The following is a 24,188-nucleotide window of genomic DNA, read 5'->3' on the forward strand; positions in this document are numbered from 1 at the left end:
AGCAGTTGAAAAATATATTGCTTTAGTTTAATTAGCTTGGTAGGAAAAAGTCCTTTCTTGGGCAGTAATTATTAGTTGTATATTATTAAAAGGAAGTAATTCACATTCAGTTACTTAGCAGAAATAATTGAATCTTCTGATCCAGTAAACTAGCTCACTTTGGATTCAGCTGGTTTTTAATTTAAGACCTGTAGATGAGGAGACCTGTAATCTCACTGTGGGGAATTGGCTTCACTTTCCCGCAGTTCATAAACCACAAGACTGAAATTGCTATCCCCTACAGCAGTTTTCTCTTTATTTTTCACATTTGCTTGAAAGTTTAATTTTATGAGACGGAGCTGATTTTAAAGTGCCTTTTTTTGTGGTTGTTTTGCTGCTTCCCCCCCCTCCTTTTTTTTTTCTCCTTGAACAAAAGGACTACCAGCTCTATCTGTAGTCTGAGCTGTAGTCCCAGACAGCAGCAATTTCAGGATGTTTCAAAGATGTAAACACAGTTGGGCACTGTGATGAGGCCTTTGGCAATATTCCAAGAGAAACACAAATAGCCAGCTAGTTTGGAGTGGGTCTGTGTGGAGCTGATTCTCAGCTGGAGTAGCTGGCAGTGCTCCGCCAGCTTTTGAGCCATTTACACCTGGTGAGAATCAGCCTCCCTACTCTGTTGTAGCTGGTATGTGTGCATTTTCCCCAGGTTTTGACACAGTAAAGGTGTTACTACTTCAAGAAGGGAATGGTGGCTCTACATGAAGAACTGTAAATAGAGCCACTGGCACAGGAATGAATTGTAAACAAAGCTGTTTGAGTTCTTTCTTTTTTCCCTGACAGAATTTTAAGGGGAAAAGTAATTTACCACTTGTGAAATTGCTTTAACATCAGAACACTTCCTTTGGAATTGCTGTTCATAAATTATTTCATTTAATAAATTAGCATTGTTCAAAATGAATTAAAATGAGGATTGTTCTTCACCTCTAAGAAAGTAGAGAAAATTGGAAGCAATCATAGAATTGTTTAGGTTGGGAAAGGCCTCTAAGATCAAGTCCAAACATAAAACAAGCACTGCCAGGGCCAACACTAAACTCTGTCCCTAAGATCCCAGAAGATCTCATCTTCTGACCCTCCAGGGCTGGTGACTCAACCACCTCCCTAGGCAGCCCCTCTCCAATGCCTGAGCACCCTTTCCATGACAAAATTCCTCCTGATGTCCAACTTGACCCTCCCCTGGCACAGCTTAAGTCCATTTCCTCTTGTCCTGTCCCTGTTCCCTGGGGGCAGAGCCAACCCCCCCCCCCCCAACTGTCCCCTTCTGTCAGGAAGTTGTGCAGAGACAGAAGATCCCCCGTGATCTCCTTTTCTCCAGGCTGAGCCCCCCCAGCTCCCTCAGCCCCTCCTGGTGCTCCAGCCCTTTCCCCAGCTCCATTCCCTTCTCTGGACATGCTCCAGCCTCTACATGTCTTTCTTGTCCTGAGGTTCCCAGAAGTGCCCCAAGATCTGAGGTGTGGCCCCAGCAGTGCCAGCACAGGGGACAGTCACTGCCCTGGTCCTGCTGCCACACCATGGCTGGCACAGCCCAGGTGCCGTTAGCCTCCTGCCCTGCTGGGCACACCTGGCTCCTGTCCAGCTGCTGTCCCCAGCACCCCCAGGGCCTTTCCCAGCTTTCCAGCCCCTCTGCCCAGCCTGGAGCTGCAGGGGGTTGGTGTGAGCTAAGGCAGGACTGGGCCCTCGGCCATGTTGACCCTCAGAGCACTGGCCTGGGCCCATGGATCCAGCCTGTCCAGATCCCTCTGCAGAGCCTTCCTGCCCTCCAGCAGATCCACAGTCCCACCCACTGGGTGCTGTCCATGAACTGACTGGGTGTGCCCTCAATCCCCTTGTCCAGATCATCAATAAAGACATGAAACAGGACTGGCCCCAGTGCTGAGCCCTGGTGACCCCACTGATGCCGGCCCCACCTGGCTGTGGCTCCATTCCCCAGCAGCCCAGTTTTACAGCCAGCAAAGCAGGGCCCACCCAGGTTGTGAGCAGCTGGTGTCCCCAGGAGAAGTGTGGGACACAGTGTCAAAGGCTTTCTAAAGACCAGGGAAACACATCCACGGCCTTTCCTTCACCGGCTGAGGGGGCCACCCTGTCACAGATGGAGCTCGGGTGGGGCAAGCAGGAGCTGCCTGTCTCAAACCTGCCTTGGCTGGGGCTGGTTGTCCTGCATGTGAAGACACTCAGCTCTTGGGTGGATCTCATCCATCCCTGCTGACTTGGGTGTGTCTCAGTGCTGAAGCAGTCACTGACTCTTTCCCCCTGGATTATGGGGCTCCATTCTGCTCCCTGTCCCTATCTTCCAGCTCAGGGGCTCAGTACAATGGGAACAACCAGTCTGGCTGTTAAAGAGTGAGGCAGAGAAAGTACTGAGTACCTCAGCCTTTTCCTCAATTCTTGTCACCATGTTTCCCCCTGCATCCAATAAAAGATGGAGATTCTCCTTGGCCATCCTTTTGTTGCTGATTTTTTTTTTTTTTTTTTACTGTCTTTTACATCAATAGGCATATTAGGCTCTATCTGGGAATTGGCCTTTCTACTTTTTTCCCTGCATAACCCACAACATCCTTGTAGTCCTCTTGAATTTCTTGTCCTTCTTCAGGCGGTCCTAAATTCCTTTTTTTTTTTTTCCCTGAGTTCAGACAAATCTCTCTGAATATTACAACACAGGGTTGCACCTGTGCATGTCAAATATTTCTAATTGTGTAAGCTACATCAGATAAGTACATTTTAAGGTGTCTCAGATTCCTAGATAGCTGAAGGATAGCTGTTAAACATGTTCATTTTGGTATAGAAAGCTATATTGCAGCAGTTTGTTTCTACCACTGCACTGTGGAGTGAATTTAGGACTGTGGAAAAATGTAAACATGCAATTTAAGATTGCTTGGATTTTATTTACTTCAAGTAGACACATGGCATATGAAGTATGAGTATGTGCTTTTTTAAACAAGAAGTAAGTTCATCTGTTGCTAGATTGGAAACATTAATAATAATGCACTTCATGCATATATGCATACGTTGCATTAATTTATTCGTTTTGGAAGAGTTTTCATGCTTGTTTAAATCAAAATTTGAATTTTCTAAGTAAAAGAAGATAAAAAAAATAAAAAGGGAGGGAAATCAGAGAACTGGCAGATAGTTAGTCCATATGGCGTGATCACTCCTGGTGTTTTGAGACAAGAATGTAAACGTGGTGAATTACTAAATGGAGTAACTCTTGGGCCCAACTGTAACTGGGGGGCTCAGCAATTCAGTGGCTACTGTGAGAGCCTTTTTTATTGTTTCTCAAGGCACATATTACATATCCTACATATTTTACTCATGTTTCATCTGGGAGAGCCCCTAAAAGGGGCATTCCTTCTCCTCAGGTGGCAAACACCCGCAGTGTCTTAGGGGACTACAACAAACACCAGCTAGCTGGAAGTGTGGAAGAACATTATTTTTCTTAACTGTATGGGCATCTGACAGTGAATAACCATAAAGATGTCATGCATAGATGGGCCTCAATTTTTTTTTCCTTCTAGGCTGGCCCCTTCTTGGTAGATTTTACATTTAAAATGAGATGGTGACTGTACTAATAACAGAGGGGCTGCTGACTCCTCTCCGAACCCTTCTTTCTGTTACTGCCAGCTATCAGTATCTCAAATATGGGCTGGATAACCTGGCTGTATCTGTAGCTTTACATCCTGAGAATTCAAGAGACTGGAGGAACAGGCTCTGAGACATCAGGAATTCAAGAACTTATCTCTGCATTAAATCCCTAAGACTGTTCTGAAAATCTGTACAGTTCTACATCTGCACTTTCAGCATTGAATCTTTTGACTAATTATTCTGAATTAGCTTCTACCTTTGTTTGCTTTATTATTTTTAAAAAATATCAGATGGTGTATAATTATTTGCCTTCCAGAAGAATGAGATAAACTATCTGCATTTGGTACTGCCATATTTTAAATTCAGTCTTTCATTAATTTCCCTCCTTACCTGTTACCTTCTTGTTTTCTTATTATGAAGATAAAGTAGATTTAATTTTATTTTTCAATGTTTTATAACAGATTAATATTTAGAAATGATCAGTTCCTATTAGTCATAGCTCATTCTTTTTTACAGTCAGAGCTGTATGAAATCCTTTACTAAACAAAAGATGAATGATTTCATGTGTAACTCGAATTGCAAGAGAAATAATTACTGACAAAGGACCATACTCAGATTTTTATCCTTCTTTCCTTTTGTGAAAACAATAATTTAATTTGATTCAGAGTTTCAAGAATGACAACCTTGGATGCAAAGCAAGTAAGGCAAACTTCCCCATGGAAGCAGAGTTGTGTGTTATGGCCAGTAGAAGATCTGAGTTGCATCATTTCCATTTATTAGTTATAAGTACTAGGCCTTACCTTTCATTAAAAATATCTGGCTTCAATATTAAGAATGAAAAAAATTAAATTTCTTTTTTGCATAGTTTAATTCTTTTTGCACACTGCTGTTCTCTAAAAATCACACCACCCTTGCATCTCTTACATGGAAGTTACTCATAATATAAATCTTCTCATGCTCCTGAAGATTTCTGAAACATGTTTTTCCTTAGATCTCAGTTATGTTTGGCTCAGATGCCCAGGTGCTGAATGAAATTTCAAAGCCTATAAACAAACAGTGCCCTGCCAGTCATTCTTAGCACCAATGACCTGATAGCTGCTTTTGTCCTTTCCCTTCCTGCTTTGGATGGCCCTTTTGCATGCAAGGAAGAAAAGATAAAAAGGTCTGTGTTATTTCATAACTACTTTAGACGAAATGGCCAATACCAAAAAACCCCAAAAATATGAACTTTTGCGAATGCTTACTTGGAGAGAAAGTAGAGTTAAAAATCATATAAATGCTCAGTAACATAGTTAATTACTTACTGAGGAAAGGCTAAAAAGACAAATGCAGTGATTGGTTAAATTCAGCTTATGCAGTGGTGGGGAATGTAAAAATATTAACACCTGAAGAACTTGCATACCAGGGAAGGTAAGCAGTGTGTATAGTGCTGTACACCCATGTTCACAGGACTGTAGCTAGTTATGATAGTAAGAGGATATCAAGACCAGGAAAAATTAGACTTAAATGTCCAACAGGGAGTTTTCTTGGGCTGGGAATCAGGATGTGTTGATGTTCTGCTTGTGTTTGCCACTGTGGAATCTGCTTTTCATACTCCATGGCCTTTAACCAGTCACTCGTGCCAATATGGCTTTCAGTCCAGTCTTCTAAATATGGAATATTTGCTTCTTTCAGGAAGAGGAGCAGGATTGAGAAAGGTGATTTGGTCCATTCTTTTCCCACTGAGCTTCTTGACAGTCACCAACCAATATCTGTTTATTTTCCTGTAGGAGAAAAATGACAACTGTTGTGGAGAAAAGACTGGAGCAAGTTGCATGTGTTTGTGAACCTTTGAAATTTATTTGGTAAGCAAAGGAATTCTAGTGAGAGAACTTGCCTTTCAGCTGCAGAAAAATAAAATATTTTTATAGAAAAAATAGAAATTAGGAGGTACAATGTGTTTCAGTTCTGCACTTTTTGCTACCACGGTGTTTGCAAGATGCTGCCACCAATCCCATTGAAACACCACTGCTGTTCAGTCAAACCACCCATAGCTCCTTGTGGCTCCTGGGCTTTCCCATTGAAGTCGAAGAGGGTAATTGGTGCCTACTGGTGGCAAGATTTGTGTTACTCAGCTGGGCAGCCTAGAGGCAGCTGCTGCAGTAAATCTTGCAGCTCTTGTGCTAAGCTGACACCTCCCAGCCCTGCAGGCAGTGCCAAGGGGGGGATGTTTCTGAGAGTGCCACTGGTTTTCTGCCCTGTTTATTTGCAGGGTTGTCCAGGTACTGTGAGGAGTCCCCTTGAGCTGGAAAGGAAGGAAGCCATTCTTTGAGTTAAAAGGTTTAAATTGAATCAAGGAAAAGAAGAATCATATTTCAGTCTTTCATTGCTTGTAATAGAAAAATCCATGTGCATTGATAGTTCTCCCCAGTCAAGTGTCCCTTGTTTGTAGGGCTGCCTGTCAGATTCAGATGGTCACTACTGGTTTGAAAATGAAAAACCTTTAGTTTTCACATAAAGGGCAGGTCAGATATGTGTGGTGCATCCCGACCTTTTGCAGTAGATCACATGTAAAACTAAGTAAAGCTCCATTTAAATGACAAAAGAATTCTTGGACTGCATGTTAGCACTTTCCCGTAGTAGCAGAATAAAAGAAAAAAAAAAAAAACCCTAATAAATAATTAGGGTGGTAATATGTTTGACCATTATTTTTTTAGTATGACTTTTTTCTGTTACTATTATAACAGAAATGATCGTTTCAAAGACAACTAAAGTGCTAATGATAACTAAGAAGGTCATTTCTAGGAGGTTAAACTGGTTTAATTAGAATTTATGAGAAGGTTACTATGGGAGTGCAGAAAGATGTTAAGGGGTTAACCTATAAGAGATTACATTGTAGTCAGTGTTCTGTTAAAGTTTGAATTAATTTTTCCCATGGGTTTTTCACATTCTAATTTTCAACTAAATGAGACATCTGTTTCAGAAAAGGAAAATTTGCTATGGTTGTCATAGCAACTATCATTCTGTAAGAAAATTATTCCAATGGTTACTTTAGAACAGAAAGACAGAAATTCAGTACATGAAGCAACATCCGATTCTAGCACAAACTCTGATAATTCAGCCCTTTTTGTGTGGCAGATTATTTGGCCTGCAAAACTTGTTCAAATGTTTTAAACATAAGGTTAATTTTGCTGTAAACAAATTCATCTCTGATATATTTTCCCCCTTGAATCTTACATGTAGACAATCATTATTCTTATCAAAATAATAAACCAGTTGAATTTCAGTAGAGTGCTGGAGACAGTCAAACTGTTCGCTTGGAAAAGGTAAGACCTAAATCAAAGTACATTTCTACAGATGAGTGCTTCACTTCAAAGGTGAAATACATTAATGATGTATGTCTTTAATTGCCAAATAAATTTTTCTTCGGTTGGTTTCTTTTTTTTTTCTGATGATAGTAGATTTTTCTCTTGTAGAACATACATGACAATATCTTCCTTGTCAAATGTAATATTATTGAAAAATACATTATAAAAATAATTACACTTTTCCTGAGTAAGCACTAACTGGGAATACAGAAATTCAGTACTCGATATAAAGAATTTAACTTTGTTTTCAGGTTCTATCATAAATGCAAATTTTAGACAAATTTGCCTTTGCATGATATCCAGGTCTTGTTAGTGGGTATTAGAGAAGTAGGCTTTTTTCCTACTCAGAAACTTTGATAGCTGTTTTGTAATAAATTTTCAGAAGAAGGGGCTTGGGGATTTATAAAATCCCTATATGCTTATAAAGATAGTTTTTGCTTTGGGGGTGGGGGGACTGAAGTGTGTGATTTGTCTTTCTTCTCTCCAATGTAAAGCATGCCAACATTCTCTGCTGAATCCTTTCTTGGACCTAGGATATTTTTTTCCTTTTTTTTTTTTTGCCAGAAATATTCCAGACATTTCCTTCCATCTCAGGATTGTCAAAAAAGACAGCATAATGGCAAATCACACAAGTTCTAACATCTCCCCTTCACAAAAGAACAGCTCCAGCATGCATAACTTACCAGCCTTGCTACAGTCACCACAAAGGGAGCGAGGGAGGGAGGGAGGAAGGAGGGACGGGGGAAAGTGCTTCTTGTCTTAATAAGCAGGTCATGCCTATTCATAAGGGGAAATGGGATATTTTAGAAAGTGGCCATGTGTAGTCCAGCCCTGGTAGAGGCAGGCAGAGGCTCTCACAGCTGCCTATGTGGTTTGTGGTTGTCTGGATTTCAGCAGGATTGAGCTGACTTCTGGTGAGACCTGTGGCAGTCGTGATTATTTCTCTTGAAAAATGCTTCATTATAGTCTTGAAATAATTATTCTGTGAGTTTTTCACCTGTGCTTTTTGGGCAAACACTGGTCTTCCCCCTTAGTTTCTTTTCTGTGTCTGGCACACCTGTGGGATGGTGCCTCCCCTCGCTTCCCATCAGGGACCCGGGGACAGTCTTGTCCCTGTCTACCCCAGGCATATCCATTGAAACTGTCAGTGACTTAAAACACATGAGTTACTGTGGTGACACTTCTTTGCCACCTATTTGCCCTTGCAAATATTTTGACAGTGAGATCTTGCTTCTGGAAAACGTGCCCTGGGCTTATGGACAATTTGCCCAACAATTGTATATTTTCATCTTGGTGAAGAATAATACGTGGCATGTTAAGTGTGGAAGGCAATCCCAAGGCAGGAAAGGATGAAGAGTTTAGAAAAAGCCAACCACTGTATATTTTTATGAAGCCTCCTACTTCTGTAATATCCAAGCACCTCACAAACTTCAGGTTTTTTATTTTTGAGGTATTCCTGTGTGGTAAAAATAATTTCCTTATCTCAGTGGTGAGCTGAATGTAAGGAGGGATAGATCCAGCTCCACAGAATTTGTGTGGTTGCTGTGTGGCAATGTCACATGGTAACATTGCTGGTACCTTGCTGCACAATGAGCCAGTCAGGAGAATCACATAATTGTTTAGGAAAAGACCTCTGAGATGATCGAGTCCAGCCATAAACCTGATGCCATTAATCCATGTCTGCAAGTGCCACATCATCTTTTAAATGCTTCCAGACATGGTGACTTAGCCACTTGACCTATCAGTGAAGAATTTTTCCCAATATTGAATCTAAACCTCCCCTGGTGCAATTTAGGCCATTTCCTCTTCTTCTATTTATTATTACCTGAGAGAAGAGACCAAATCACCACCTTTCTAAAACCTCCTCTCTGGAAGCTTTGGACAGATAAGGTCTCCCCTGAGCTTCCTTCTAGACCCTGGCAGGAGGAAGGTGAGAAAAGGCTGCTTGGAATGCCGAACAGGTAACCAGAAAAGTGTGTTTGTGGCCTGATGTAGGGATGTGTCTTTTTCTTAGCCAGCTGCCTTGGCCTGAGCAATGTTACTCAGAATAAGATTTGTGCTTCACTGCTTGTACTGTTGGCATCTCTCCTTCACACACCTTCTTCACCTCCCTCTTCACAGCTTCTGGAGGCTGGGATATATATTTCTGGTCCCAAAAGCAGATGTTCAAAGTTTTTTTTCCCCTGGGTCACCTGTTTCTCAAGACCCTGGTTATCCAGGGCATGTGATGAAGAGGCAGGGGATGAGAAAGAAAGCCTTTCAGTCATCAGTAGTTGAGCCTCTTGTTGTCTGTGCAAGAAAAACCTTTTTGTTCATTGCTCTTCAAATATGGGTATGGCCACAGGACGTCAGTCAAGAAATTATTGAAACTTCCAGCCTCAATTTTATGACCTAGAATTGGAGCCTAGTCAGCAAAACATAATTTAACACTGTGATATAACTGCTGTGAAATATAGTTCTTTAATCAATGCGATAGCAAGATACAGATAAATTATGTTCTGACTGGCAGTGTTACAGTCCCGCTGCTCCATGATGAGCTGCTCCATGAATACGTTTTAAAAAATGTAAATGCCTGTCTGATAAGGAATCCCGAATATGGAAAGTCTTACTTAAAAGCAAGTCAACACACCAGAGGACAGAAGAAATTTGTGTGTAAGAGAAGCAGCAGCATTCTTGTTCTGATGGGATGTATCCAATTAGGGAAATACAGCAGCAGAGATGAATTCTCTGACTTTGGAGCAGGATCTGTCATGGTGCCGGGGTCTGTCCTTGCCCAGCTGGTCATAGGCTAAGGGCCAAACGTGCTGGGAGCCAATGTGAAATATAAATCACATGGAGGTGTCTGGGACAGCTGTTCTTCTAAATGTTGTGAGAGTCACCGTGATAATCCACACATGGAGATCTTGGTATCCAGGGCTTGCAAATAGTTGCAGCAACACTGTGAATATTTTACTCTCTGCTGTCTACTGAAAGCGGGGAGGACTGCTTGTGTTTGCCATACAAGTTAAACTGCACTGCTTGTATGGAAAGAGGGGATTACTGTGCACACAAAGAAGAAAATGAATGCTATTTGTGTCTTCAAATTCCATGGTAGTAAAGAGTCAACCTCAGTATTTTAATTAGATGACCGGTACATGGAAGTAGCACTGAAGACATTCTTCTCCTCTCTTGGCAGGCAACCTTGGTTTTATGGCTGGGGCTTTAATCTTCCACGAGGCCAAGCACTACTAGAGAAATGGAACCTTATTCCAGATGGAATAGATATTCTTATAACACATGGACCACCTCTTGGTAAGAAAATAATAGTGCTCTTCGCTGTGTATTTCAGATGATTATATGGTAACTGATGGCTTTCCTTAGAAAAAGAGTGCAGTCCTGACTTGCAAAAGTCAAAAGCAACATGCATACTGATTTCAGCAGCATCAGGACTTCAGCTCATGATTACTTATGATATCTCTGCTCAATGACAGGGAATTAAATAATGGCTTTAAAAATAAAATGTTAACACATAAAGCCATAATGAGCTTTACAAATAAGCAGAGTCTAGTTTTCCTATGCACATCTCCAATCTGCCATTGGTGAAATTACTAGATTGAAAGCATGGAGCCTATTTGAAGAGAAATGCAGGATTAGGATTTTATTTTTTATCACTTTCTACCTGACTTGCTGCTGCATTCTCCTACCAACAAGTACCCAGAATCTCTTTTTCCCCTCATCATGCTGACTTGGTGTGCCTTCTGCCTCACAACCCAGATGCTCCCCATTGTTTGCCTGTTCTTTGGACAGGATGGTTGAATTGCTTTTCTTTAATACAATTTGGCAACATGAACAGATCAAAAAGAAACAGTTTCACATGTGCATTTTCCAATTATTATTAATATAGGCAATATAAAAGCTATCTATCTATAAGAGATTTCTCATATTCCTAGAAAATTTTGACATTACCTTTGCTACAGAAATAATACAATCACACAAACTTGCCCAGATTCAGTAAAAGCTTAAGGCTTTTAAGCTTTTTTTCAATGCATTTAACATATAGCAGTCTGTATTTGATGTGACTGTGTGTTTGACTCTCACTAATTTAATAAATGGACATGAACGAGAAGCATTTACTCAAGTGTTCTGCTGAGCGTTACTGTGCTTTGCGTGAAATGAAGGCAGTTGGTTTCTTTAAACCTTTAGATTCCCCAATTTCCTGAAGCTAAGCCCCTCATCTTCCACCCTTTCTTCTCTTTCAGAGGTTGGAGGAGAAAGTATCTAAAGGGTTTGTGTTTTGTTTTCTTTAGGAAGACATGTTTGCATTCCACTGCTCACTAATCCTCGGGGAAAGTAGTTCTTTGTGAGCAGAGTTTCTCACAATTAGGGGTGTGTGTTTTGATTCTTCACCTAAGTGGAGTCTCATGCCATGCCATGGACTGATTTTAATATGAGCCTGTATTGTAAAAGTGGATGTCAGAAATTAAGTGTTTCAGCCCCAAGATATCTGTTCCAAGCCATTGGTATGGGGGTAATCCCTGCTAGGGTCCAAGGCACAATGCTGTGTCTTTCATGTAGTTTTATTTATAAGTCATATTTAAAACTTTTTCAGAAGCTTTTCCAGCACTTTGAACACCCCTTTTAAAGCCAGCTGGCCAGCTGTTAAACAATCCAACCTTCAGCTGACTGAAGATTCACTTGAAATCTAATGTTGGAAAGTGGAGAGATTCAACCACCTTGCTGCTTTAGCCACCAGGCCTCTCCAGTAGCCCCGCATCAGCAGAGGGAGGAGGACCCCTAAAAAGCACTGCAGAGCTGGCACTCAACAGACAGACTTTAGTAATAAATTTAATAGCTAATTTAATAATTGAAAAGTAAATTAATAATTGTAGTAATTCTGAGGAAGGGCCACCCATCTCCAGTGATTGTAATGGAGTAATGTGAATTCCCCCCATCTCCATGGCTCAGTATGTGTTCTTTTTTTTTTCTTTTAATTCTTTATCTTCAATCATCCCCCAAGAATTTTTTTTTAGAAGTTCCTGTTTCTTTGTCTCTCTCTTATTGATGCATTAATAGATAGCTCAAGCACAGAACCCTCTGCCTGAGGGCAGGAGCTGTTGGTCTCCCTGACACCCATGGCAACAAATATATGACGTTTCGAAGAACTTAACACCCTGCTTAACTTACAGAACCACCTCATTGTGCAGCTCTGTCCACAGACCCTTTGGGAGACAAGATACTTCTTGAGCCTCCCAGCCAATTATTTTAACCAGAAAGCTGATTCCTGTTGTTCTGATCTTGGAACTCACAACCTCACTAGAGTTGTTGCTGATGATCACAAATAGCAATCAGTCCACTTTCAAATTCTGGGTTTTTTTTCTCCAGCATGGCTGCCTAAATTCTGCCCATCATCCGTTTTCTGTGCTGCTCTCTGATTCCCTCACTTCAAGAGTGTGCATCCTCCTGAACTAATTAATACTAAATTATTACATAGATTTGAAATGGTCTGATTTAGATGCAGAAGCACCTTTAAGAGTCAATGAACTTTGTTTTTCATTTAGCCATGTAACAAAAATCCAAGTAATTTTTCTCTTCTGTTTTACAGTAGTGCTTTGGGATGAAATCAGGGCAGAGATAGATGGGAGGTTCACACAGGATGGGAAAAAAAAAAGGTTAAAACGGCTATTTCTGACCATTTTATTAGTAACCTGTTTATTGTTATTAACAGAGATATGCCACGTATTTCATAGCTTATGAAATATAGAATTTGTGATTATGACATCAGTGTTAATGCTCATTTCCATATCAGCATATTTTTCTTTCCTAAAGAACTCCATTTATGATTCTTTTATTTCTCTTCCAAAAGTTCACTTTCTTTTCTTTGATTTTAATTTTAATTTCACCTTTAAGTCTCCATTTGCAGGTGTCTGCTTGATAGTCTGTGACAAAGATTTATACTTTCCTGACAGCTGCAGAACCCTGTTTCAAGTAATCAAACATTAAAAAATCCCTAAGATGAACTCTAATTGTTAGCTAGGTGTAATTAATTATTCTTAGTCTGTGTAGTCAGGTGTACATAATAAGCTGCAAACATATGGAAAGGCTTCAGAAGGGTGATAATGCATGTAAACAAAAACATTTTCAACATAAATAATGCTTAATTTAATGGAGAAGTTAATTTTATGGATTTTTGTTTGTGAAGTTTTTGAAGTGGAAATACTTTTGGCTTTATGTTCACTGCAGACATTTTGACAATTAACTGTTTCAAATCATTGGAGTAATAAAACCTATGGCTATAATATGTTTATTCTGAAAAAAAAAAAAAAACAAACCCACAAAAAAACCCCACATGACTTTATTCCAGAGGAATTGCTGGCTTCACTTTGACATCATAAATAATGTTTTTCTCTGGTGAATTTTGACCTCCCTTCGATGGCGCATGTGAATTCAGCAGGAGTGAGCATTTCTCACCCTGGCTGTAGATCAGCAGGGCCTTCTACATTCCCTGACAGGTGCCAAACAGCACCTTCAGGTCTTTGACCATGATCAGAACTTCCTCTTTTTGGCACTTAGGATGCCCCATTCCCAGACTTTTTTTTTTTCTGAAAATTGAACTTAGCTCTCTGAGTAGCTATGAAACAAGTGCAAACTTTTGGCATTTTGGTAAAACTTCACAGTTTACCAAGCCCAGTTTTCAAGCACTGGCAGCTAAAGAGGTATTTCTCAATGTGTGAACCTACCCTGAAGCTCTAGCAAATCAGAGCTTTTCCAAGAACTTGAATACCACACTTCTGGTCTTTTAAATCAGTTGGTTGGCTGCTTAGTCATGCTTGAGTGGACATCAAAAGTAAATGTATAAAAACCAGGTCCAGGATCTGTACCTCTGGCTAAAAGCACAATATATTCACACTACTGCAGAAAATCCAAGAGATGCAAAGCTATGACAGGCATACAGGGAAAATGTCAGAACAACAAAATAAAACCAGGAAGATTTTATCTTCTAGGTTTCCAAATCTGAGCCTGATGAAAATGAGACTGAACAATAGAGAGAAAACAGATTGATTGTTCCAAACACTCCAATACAACATCCTCCTTATACTACTACTTGGAAAGAAACATGGACTTCAGTTGGCAGTAAACTTCCCCCTGCAGTATTTTTAGACAAAGAGGCAAGTTGATGTAACATTTCTGTCTATTTTCATAAGAAATACATTTTTACACAATTTTTGTGCAAGTAAATGCAGCACTTAAATATATTTTTTGCAAAAGGCCTGAGTTTCTCATCCCATCTGAGATCCATCAGTTTAGGGAAGTGGGGCTTGCTGTGCCATGAAGTGGTTTAACTCGAGGATGTAACTTTTTGGGCATGTAGTGGATTCCTCACCTGAGCTCCACTACTGTAGTAGTGATAACAATAGTGATAACAATATAGTTGTAGTATTGGCAGCACAGATTCCATTACATTGGTTCAAGTGTCCAATCTAAAAAAAGTGGGTCCCAGGACTGATTTTAAATTGTTAAATTTTAAATGTTCTTTTAAATTCCTGAGAGGCTCCCTTTGGATTTACTGCACTTTACACCTCATTCTCTTCAGGAAGAAAAAGGGGTAAAGCATTTAGTTATCCCAGTAATAACAGTGCAAAAAATGCTTTGATTGCTGTGATTATTTTTATTCTTTGAAAAAAACTGGAAAGAGTTATCATAGTCCTTTTTATCCAGATGAGTTTTTATGGTTTTCAGCCAGTATTTTTCCTTCCTTCCTCTTCTGCATACTAAGGCAGACACAGTTTTTCTGCCATTTCAATTCTTCTGTGGCTGTTTATAAAAAGCCATGAGACATGAAATCTCAAAAATGCTGTATAACAGCACAGCTTTGTGGATTACCTGTCTTCTCTTAAAGCTTTCCTTTCTTTTCCCAAGGTTTTCTAGACTGGGTTCCTAAGAAAATGCAACGGGTAGGATGTGTTGAGCTGCTGAACACAGTCCAGCGACGAATACAGCCAAGGCTTCATGTTTTTGGACATATCCATGAAGGTCAGAGCATATGTCTTTTTATATATATGTATTTAGAAACGGCAAACAGAGAAGGCTTAACCAGCATTTTCAAACTTGAATGTCTGAACTGAAGCATTTTTGGAATTCAGATACAATATTTAGCTGTATATATAGAGGTGAGATTGGCTGATATCCACATTTTCATACTTGTACTTGAGCTTATCTTTCATTTTCTGCATCTATAAAACAGGTTGATGTTTGCTTCACAGGGATGAGTACTGTGAATTTTAAAATAAGAACACAAGTCCAGCAGTTACAGGAAGTGACTAAATATTAGGATGGAGGGATTTATTTTCCTCAGCAGAATCTGTGCTTCACAATAATTCATGTAAGATCTCTGTGTGTCAGCTTCTGTGCTTGTAAAAGGGGTAGGAATGTTTTGAGGGGTGCTTCTAAGGCTTGATCAATAACTGTTGTCTCTCCCCATCAGAGTGTATATGAAGTTGAAATCAAGAGGGATATCACCACTGACTGGTGTAGAAGTTCCAAGATATTTATGGAATGCATTTAGTTGCTTTAACAAGGGAAACATTTTGTGCTCAGACAAAACAAGTGGTTCTATTGACTTTTTGATATTTAACTGGGATAAAAAATTAGTTCCCTTTGCACAAGCCAGTAAATGGTGGCAGATATGCTGTGCTGAAGTCAGTGACAGCAGGAGTTCATCTCCAGGCAAAGGGAAAGGTAGATGCTGTCTGTCCTGTTCACAAAGCAAGGCAGCAAGGCTTCAAGCAGCGCCCCAAGCAGAAAGCAGTGGGCTGTGCAGGAGTGATCCGTTGGCATGTATGTGTGTATCAGCTGCTCCATCTTTGGCAGTGTTAACTTACTGGAAGGAAAATGTACTCCACAACTGCCAGTTTTCTGCTTCTGGGTCTGCTCCAGCCTTTGCTATAGGATCTCTGTGGGTCTCAGCAGTGTAGAGATGAAAAAACTGGAGGAGCTGGCATTAATTACTTCTGGTTTTGTGAAGAACCCTTCCCAAGATATCCCTCTCTGACTTGCTGCTGGGGGCTTTCACCACAGCACATTAGAAGTGACATGGCTGGTGGTGTAAAATTAATGGATAAGATGTTCAGATCATTATTTCATAGCTCAAGGACTAGGTCCATTCTCCTCGTGTGTCTCATCTGCGGTGACCTGTTAATGCCTGGTTAATGTCCAAAGTGCTGTTAAACCACAGAATAAACAAATAATGCTGCTGGAGCAGTCTTTGATATTCCAACCAAGAGAGCTGGTGAATACAGTTCAAACTCATTGTCATTTCAGAAATTATAAGCCAAGAGAGTTGCAGGGGATATAAGCAAAGAGCAAGCCATGAAGCTTCAAGCAGGTAAACAAAATCACATCTGCTAAAACCAAGTCCAACTTTTCTCTTGAGGGAACAGAATGGCACCTCCATAGAATAGTAAATCCTGTGAATTAATGTAGTTGGCACAGTAGGTATCAAAACACAGAAACAAGGTACTCTTCTTGTTAACTATCATAATTTAGAGAAAACAAATGGGGAACTGCAGAGCCTGTTTTTCAGTGGGATGCTAAATCTCTGCAGAGGAGAATTTCCATTGCAGGAAGCCTGTGCAAATGAAGCTGCACTTTGTAGAGCGAATGCATGATTTGAACAGATGAGTTCTTCCTCAGAGTGAGCATAGCTACATACGCAGCAGTCATTTACGGAACATCTAGGGGGAAGAGATGCTTCTAAAAAATGTTTCTTCCCTATTCCCTCTCTTCACTATCATGTCTGCCAGAAAATACCTCTGCACATGGACTTGCTGCTGATCCACCCATGGAAGGGACAAGCAGCATGGCAGGGGCTCTGGCTAAAATTCTGGTTTTCCCAGTATAGCCAGTACTCCACTGAGGTCATGGCCAAGGAAACTCTGCTGGCAGTGGGACAGGAGTGAAAGCTGCAGCATTAGGAATCTTCCAGCAAAAGGAGAGTGTCTGCTCTCTCCAAATGTGTAGCTGAGGAGACAGAAAATCCCAGTCACGGTGCTGACTGTCCTGCATGCATTTTGTGTTTTCCTCAGAACAGTCGTTCTGTGGCAAACAGAAAGGGATTTAAAGAAATGCCTGTGACAGGAACCTGACAGAGTTTTCTTCCCTCCCTGGGCCCTAATTATAGTGTGTTTTTTTCATGGGAGGTGCAGAAGGCCCTGCATTATTCAGGGTGTTTTAAGAAACCAAAGAGGAAGGGATTTGGCTACTGTTTCTTTGTTTGCAATTTATGCAATTTTCAGTGCTCTGAAAGACAAAAAATTGCATTCAGAAAACACATAGGGTCCTAAGTACCTAGGGTTTGAATAGCAATGAATACATTTCACTATTAACTTTATGAAAGGTGAGATTGAATCTTAGTACAAATGCTTTCTGCCAGGTGATTTCCCCAAAATCACGTATTTCTGATGATGAATGCAGTTCTTCATATTGATCATAATATTTCAGTGAAAGTTTCCAACATTAAGCTTTTAGCCTTCATATAATCAAGCTTATGATTCTCCTAGTGATTCACTTAAAGATTTTTGATAACAGAGAGTGTGTCTTCTCTTTCATAACACCAAGGCTGTCAAAGGGCTTCTTCTTCACTTTTGGAAACAGCATTTCACTGTACTTCTACAGGAATTAGAGCTGAAAGTTTGGTTTTCTGCAGATTTAACTCTGTAATTGTTTGCCTTGGATGTCTAGCCAGACATGAGATGTAGCTGAAGCTTTTTCATTGCTGGTGCGACACACAGATGTGTGTGTTCTCCTGTGGAAATGTTCTGGTTTTAGGGTGTGAATTCACCTTGTCTGTTAGACAATGCATTCAATAATAAAGCCATTTTTTCTCAGCCTCCGCAGGCATTTTAGTGCCTTTCCATCAAGTTTGGCTAACATGTTCAAAGACATAGCAAGAAGAGGTTCCTACTAGGCAAATCCTGCCCAGATGCACATGCACACGTACTTGCCTCAGTCAAGCAATGCTTTTTCTTCATTGGTTGCTTAAACAATGTTCAACACAGGGCAGGAAAAAAAAAGGTGGGAAGATTAAAATTGGCGAAAGTTTGCTGCACTGATGACAGCAAGACTAAATGATCAGAAGCATCCTTTCCAAAACTAAAAAGGTTTTAAGAGAAAAATCTTTGCAGAGAAAAGTATCTCTCTAAGGAGGTTTAGTGTGCTGGCTGCCAGAGATAATAGCCACCAGCTACTGAGGGCCCATTTTGCTTTTCTTATCAAATTTTAAAAGTTCTTCTGTAGGACAAAGATGGTATTGATTCAGGGAACATTTATGTTTTGCACAAAGATAATTTTTAAATTTCTTCTGAGTAATAAAAAATGTGGCACTTATTATTGTATGATAAAGGTAATTAAAAATGAAAGAAGACATTAAGGAATAATGAGAGTAACCGGAATTTTTCTTCCTTTTTAGGTTATGGTGTCATGGCAGATGGAACCACCACCTATGTGAATGCTTCTGTGTGCACTGTGAATTACCAGCCACTTAATCCGCCTATAGTTATTGACTTACCTACTCCAAGGAACACATGATTATAATGAGGATTTAAAGTTGTACCCAACACATAAGCAACTTTATAATGCTGGCTGAAAATCCCAATAGGGAACCATTCAACAAAAAAAGCAAAATCCTTCTTTTTTTCCCTGCTAGTTCTTCACAGATAAATTTAGAGTAACAAAAGTGGACAAGGAACAAAGACATTTTGGTGCCAGAAACAGATTAAATACTAACATTTCACCATTAAAATGTTTGTGAACACAGAAAAGTGAGTGCATTCTACATATCTATATCTATATCTATATCTAGATATAGATATAGATCTAGATATATATATATGTATATGTATATATATATCTAGTAGGGGCTTTTGTACATACCATATACTGGACTTATTAAAAGAACGATGTCTTTCAAGGGAGTGTTTCTTTAAGAAAGTTTGCAGTTTAAATGTAAGTGTTTAGACTAGGACTTCTGCATTTCAGATGTTTTTCAGTGAGCTCTTGGTAAAATAAAAATGATGGTAAAGATGTTTTCCCTTAATCAACATGGCAAATATAAAAGATGGTGCACAAATGACAGTCACAGGAGGAAAGCTATTTCTCCAAGTCCTCCAGGTCTAAGTCTTTGCATCTATTCAAAACCAATGCAATACAGGCCCTAATTCACTGTACTGAAATGAAGTTTTACTACATCTGGCATTACAGATGGCAAGGGAAATGGTGCATATTGCCAGCATGCTGTAAACAGCTCAACACTCAAGAAGGGAGACTGTTAAGTGCAGTATAAACTCAGGAATTTGTAACCTAGCCTTGCCTGTGAAAAAAAAAAAAAAAGAAAAAGGATGACATTTCCCTTAAAAAAAAAAAAAAAAGAAGAAAAATATAACTGTGTTTTCATGTGGTAAAGCGGTATGTTATTGTATTTAAGGAAAAAAGAAAGAGAAAGAACCTGCAAAGAGCCCACCCAATGATTAGTAATGGTATTTTAAATAAAAGCCACTGGGACCATTGGTTTAAAAACTGCTAATGGGACATGCAGCCAATGATGAGATTACTGGTTTGAATTTGGCCCTGGCAGGAGTGGTTAAATGTTATTGTGATCATTTTGTCCTTGGGAAACATGGATGTCAAGGGGAAGGCATCAACCCAAGGTGTAGTTCAGGCACTCGCTCTTGGGTGGCTGTGAGTGATGGGTACACACCAAAGTGTGCAGAGCAGAGGTCACCTCAGGGGACCTGGTACTGCTGTTTGCCCACTCATGGACACTGCTGAGAGAGGCCCAGCACAAACCCAGTAGTGTTGCTTTTGTCACCAGACAAAGCAGGGGACGTGTCAGGAGCTGGTTGAGATGGTCCACAGCCATGGTATTGCCTGTGCAGCTCTCCTGCAGTGCTAGCAGAGGTATTGAAGCTGCTGGAATTTTAGTCCTGTCCTCGGCAGAAGCTTAAGAATTGGTTACAAAGCCACCAAAAAAAACCCAGGGCTTCAGACATGTCCTGCAAGAAATAGATTTCTGCCTTGAACTAACAAACACGTCCTTCTGACTTGATGGAGATAATTTAACTGCTGTATTCTGAACATGGGCATCCTGAATTTGGGGCTGACAGCATCTAGACATTAATCTTGTTCACATACATTGGGCACACCACAGCACTGCCAGCTCAGAGCTGGTTGCAGGTCTGTGCATAGCCCACACCTGCACACAGGCATTGGAGAATTGTGTGTGTTACATGGATGTAAATGTCAGTTTTACGTAGCAGCTGCATGTACATTACACAAATAAACAATTTAAAATATCTGTGTTGCAAAACCAGGCCATGTGAACTTCAATTCTGAGCAAGGTGGGCAGTCTGCCATTAATTCAGATGGGGCCACTTTTGCCAGAGCTACTGGTGCAGAAATTTCAGGATCAGCTCCTAAATAGTAAGAACTGCAATTCATAGTTGAATGTGAACTCTTGTCATCATTGGGAAGATGAACAATAGCATGTAGTTAGAATAAAAGTGGCTTGTCTAGTCACAATTCAAGTGGTTTGCAACAAATGTGGCAGGAAATTGGCTGTATGTTAAAGTCTGAAATATTTACGTTCACTCACAGCACTTAAATGTTAAAGTGAAGGGAAGAGGTCCTTTTATTAGCCTCAGCAAAATTTCTATGTCAACCATAAAATATTCTCTTTAAAATAATTTTTCTTAAGGTATCTTCCAAATACTGTGTATTTTTATGTGGAAAGGATATGAAAGCAACTGTTACTTCAGAATATCATTTAAAGTACTTGAGGTATGAAAGCTTAAAGATTATTTAATCATTTTGGTATAACTTGAGTGTTGTAATTTTTGGTCAAGCATGTTAGATGAATAAAGTCTTAAAAGAACAAAACAACACACAACAAAAAATAAGGTCTCTTTATGTGAAGCTCATGTGATCAGCTCCATGTTGGAATGACTGCCCTCTTCTCCAGGGGTAGAAGGCAGGCTGTGGGACATTAAAGTTGTTATGGAGGGCAGTCAGCAGAGGGTGCCCTGCTTTGTCCCCCAGCTTCCAGCCACCACATCTCCTGCAGAGGGTAATGAGCTCAAGGTTGGTGTTGCAAAGAGAGGGGAAAACAGGAATCACTGCCTGTAATGGATGTATTTTGGTGGGAGAGTGTACCAGATGTGCCTGGGAGGCAGGGAAAAGCTACTGTGGGAGTGCTGCAGCACAGCTCTGGAGAGGTTGGGAACTGGGATGCCAACTTTTGGGAGTGGGCAGCGTTTGAGGGAAGGAGAGTTCCTGCTCTGAGTTTGGTATCAGGACACATCTTCACTGAGAGGGAGGTTAAGGCCAGGTGAATAATTTTGTGGGCACAGAAAGACCTGAGTTTCTGATCTACCTCAGATAAGGGAGGCCATGAAAAGGACAATTTCCACAAATCCAGCTGTGCAGTTTTCAGCTCTATTTAAATTTGGGATGACCTCTTGAGTAATTTCCTGCCCCACCTCCCCTTTGCTGACCTTCTCTGATATTTATCCAGGTAGCAGCACTCCTGAAGGAAGGTGTGCTGGTGTGTATCACTAATATGTGCACTCCCATCACCAGGCAGAATTGTTGGCTGAGATTAATTCTGGTTCATTTCAGCAATGAATAGGGGAGATATCACTGCATGTCAATGGAAAAAAAAAATATGACAAGATTATTTTTACCTCTCTCAGTCACATATGTCTGAGGATGTGAAATGTTCCTTGACTAGAAGGAAGGAGAAGGCTGGAACTCAGCACCCACCCAAGCAGCTGTTTTTGTTGCCCCAGGAAGGATCAAAAACCTTGTCTCAGGGTCATGCTGGGGACACAGCAGGTGGGAAGGTGCTCTGGTCTTGCTGCAGGAGGGAGCAGAGGAGATAAGAAGTGGTTTGTCTTTTCCAGTCACTGACTGCTGCCTACAGCGAAGGCAAATACTTCAGAGGAAGGAGGAATGAGACATCACTTAGAAGGCAATTTTTGGAATAATCTGCCCAGGGGATCTTTGCCCCCATCCCATTTATTGCTGTTTGTGTGAAAATTTCTCTCTTAAAAGCTATATTATTGCTCTCTGCTCAAGTAACTCACACAGAGCAAATATAACTGCAAATGGTCTTTCCTTTCAGGTACATTCCTGTCCCTTTCTTGCAAGTCTCTCTGCATCTGCAATTTTAGTGATAATTTGGAACAGGGAGCACCCTGGATGATTATGCACAGTGCATTAGAACAACATTATTTTGCTTATCCTTGTACGTGTGCTGCTGCTGCTTGGGTTTATTGACTGTCCCTTTATGTGAAAAGTGAAATTAAAATCATTTCAATTCTGGCTAGACTCTGTTTCTAACTTGCTTTCTTTCCTATCTCAGAAATGCTCCCTTCCTCTCTTTTTGATGTGTCATTTGGGAGTTGGTGAGAGGCAGCAGTGCCAGGAGAGGACCTCCTCTTCCTTCCTATCTGACCATTTAGACACAGTTCTCTGCAACTTTCTCCCCTGAGTTTTATCCAATATCTTCATTATTTTTAGGAGTTTTGGGGATAGTAGCATATATTTGTAATCCCCAATGGACCACTGCAGTGAGCTGCCCATGGCCCTAGCTCGGTTTTCTCTTCAAGAGGTGAGAACTGATTTGGACTTACCACAACCACCATCCCTTCCTCTCAGGGAGCCTTACCCAGGCTGTGTCTGTGGTGGGGATCTTCCCCCTCTCTGGCCTGTTCCCCTGGCTTTGGTGATGCCCTTGGAAGTCCTCATCATCCCTGACTGGGCTTTGCTGCTCAAGGGTACCTCATCCACCACGTGTGGGGAGCTGAGGGTACTGCTGTCTGGGATAAGGAGCTGTGTGACATTTGTGCAGCCTTCATCCTGCTTGTGGGGTTTTTGTTTCTTAGCTGCTCCCCAAACCATGACCTTTCTTTGTCCCCCATGAATAGCTCTTCCACAAAGGTCTTTATCAAAATCTTCACAATTGCCTACACCAATTATATCAGCGATAGCTCTTCTGGCCAGGACTTTGATGTACAAAAGCTTTCAAATAGATTAAAGGAACAGGCTTTTCTTCTGCACAAATCAGTCAGCATTCTTTCCCCTCGCCCAGTGAAGTGTATTCCCTCTCCAGAGCACAATGGACTAAAACTGAGCAGAGCAATTAACCTCACCACATGTCACTGGGTCTGTGCACACCAAGTCCTTGTGCTCTTTGCTCTCACCCAGGCCATGTGGACCTGGTTAGAAGACAGATGCTTCCTGCCGTGGGAGAAGAGCCCATTCTCTCCCTCAGAGCTCTAGTCTTTCCTCTGCATGGCCTTGGGGACAGGGGGACAGCCATGGGAAACAACTATGCAGACAGGTTGGCTGTTTCCAGCAGTCTCATTACATTTATCCCATCATTCTTTCTGTGTTCTGAATGGGGTGAGCAACTTGAGCAGGGCCAGATGGGAAAATGCTGCTTGCTATAAACATGTTGCAGTGGCTTGTGGTAGAATGAAGTTTCAAAATCAGAGTAAGGAAGAAGCTTTGCCCAACCACATGAGCTGCCCAACACCCAGGAAAGGCTGGGTGATGTCAAAGGTGCACCCTCCTCCCAGTGCAGCCCCAAGTGCCCCTTCCCCGCTGCAGTTAGAGCCTGGCTGTGGGGCTAGGGCTAGCCCTGCTCACTGACAAGTGCAAATTGGGAATACCGGAAGATATCAAGATTGGTGGTATAAACCATTCCACAGAGGAAAGGTGAGAAGGGGTCTCAAAGGGTGCTGAGGTGCCCTCTCACAACGAATGCCCCCTTGTCCACAAAGGAATGGCTGCATGTGTCCTGGTGGGGATGCTGCCTGGGGCAAGTGGGGCTGAAGCTGATAGAGGCGACTAGGGGACTCCATCTGTACCCCTGCAGGGCACAGAGCCAGGTGGCCACGGTGTTGTGTGCTGTGAACTTCAGAGAGGCTTGTCCTGGGTTTCTCTTTCAGCCTGGTGCTGCTGCCGTGCTGAAACACAAGGGACAGGAAGCAACAAGGTCAGGTCCTGCGTGGCCCTGCACCTCCAGTTTGCTGAGAAGGCCTTTGTGCAGACAGAGATTCTGTCCTCTGTGCTGTTTAGTAACCCACAGTGGCAAATTTCAGGGTCTCCTGCCAACTTTACCTCCCACCATGATCACCTGGGCCAAATTTTCTAGAAATCATAAAATTATGCAGGATAAATCAGTTCAAA

The 24,188-nt window shown here is 41.1% G+C and overlaps 1 protein-coding gene across 7 annotated transcripts in view; it reads left to right on the plus strand.

The window, feature by feature from the left end:
• Nucleotides 1-22,322, plus strand: part of MPPED1 (metallophosphoesterase domain containing 1) — a 62,727-nt gene extending 40,405 nt beyond the window's left edge. For 5 of the 7 annotated variants that reach the window (XM_053943516.1, XM_053943514.1, XM_053943520.1 and 2 more), the window contains 4 exons: nt 10,141-10,256; nt 14,862-14,975; nt 16,263-16,326; nt 18,409-22,322. In XM_053943516.1, coding sequence (XP_053799491.1) covers nt 10,141-10,256; nt 14,862-14,975; nt 16,263-16,326; nt 18,409-18,484 — 370 coding nt within the window. In that variant the 3' untranslated portion in view covers nt 18,485-22,322. The remainder of the gene's footprint in view (nt 1-10,140; nt 10,257-14,861; nt 14,976-16,262; nt 16,327-18,408) is intronic. The other 2 variants (XM_053943519.1, XM_053943521.1) reach the window with 1 other exon arrangement.
• Nucleotides 22,323-24,188: the final 1,866 nt, after the last annotated feature.

This window comes from Vidua chalybeata, chromosome 5 (genome assembly GCF_026979565.1).
Source record: "Vidua chalybeata isolate OUT-0048 chromosome 5, bVidCha1 merged haplotype, whole genome shotgun sequence".
NCBI classification, from domain to species: Eukaryota; Metazoa; Chordata; class Aves; order Passeriformes; family Viduidae; genus Vidua; species Vidua chalybeata.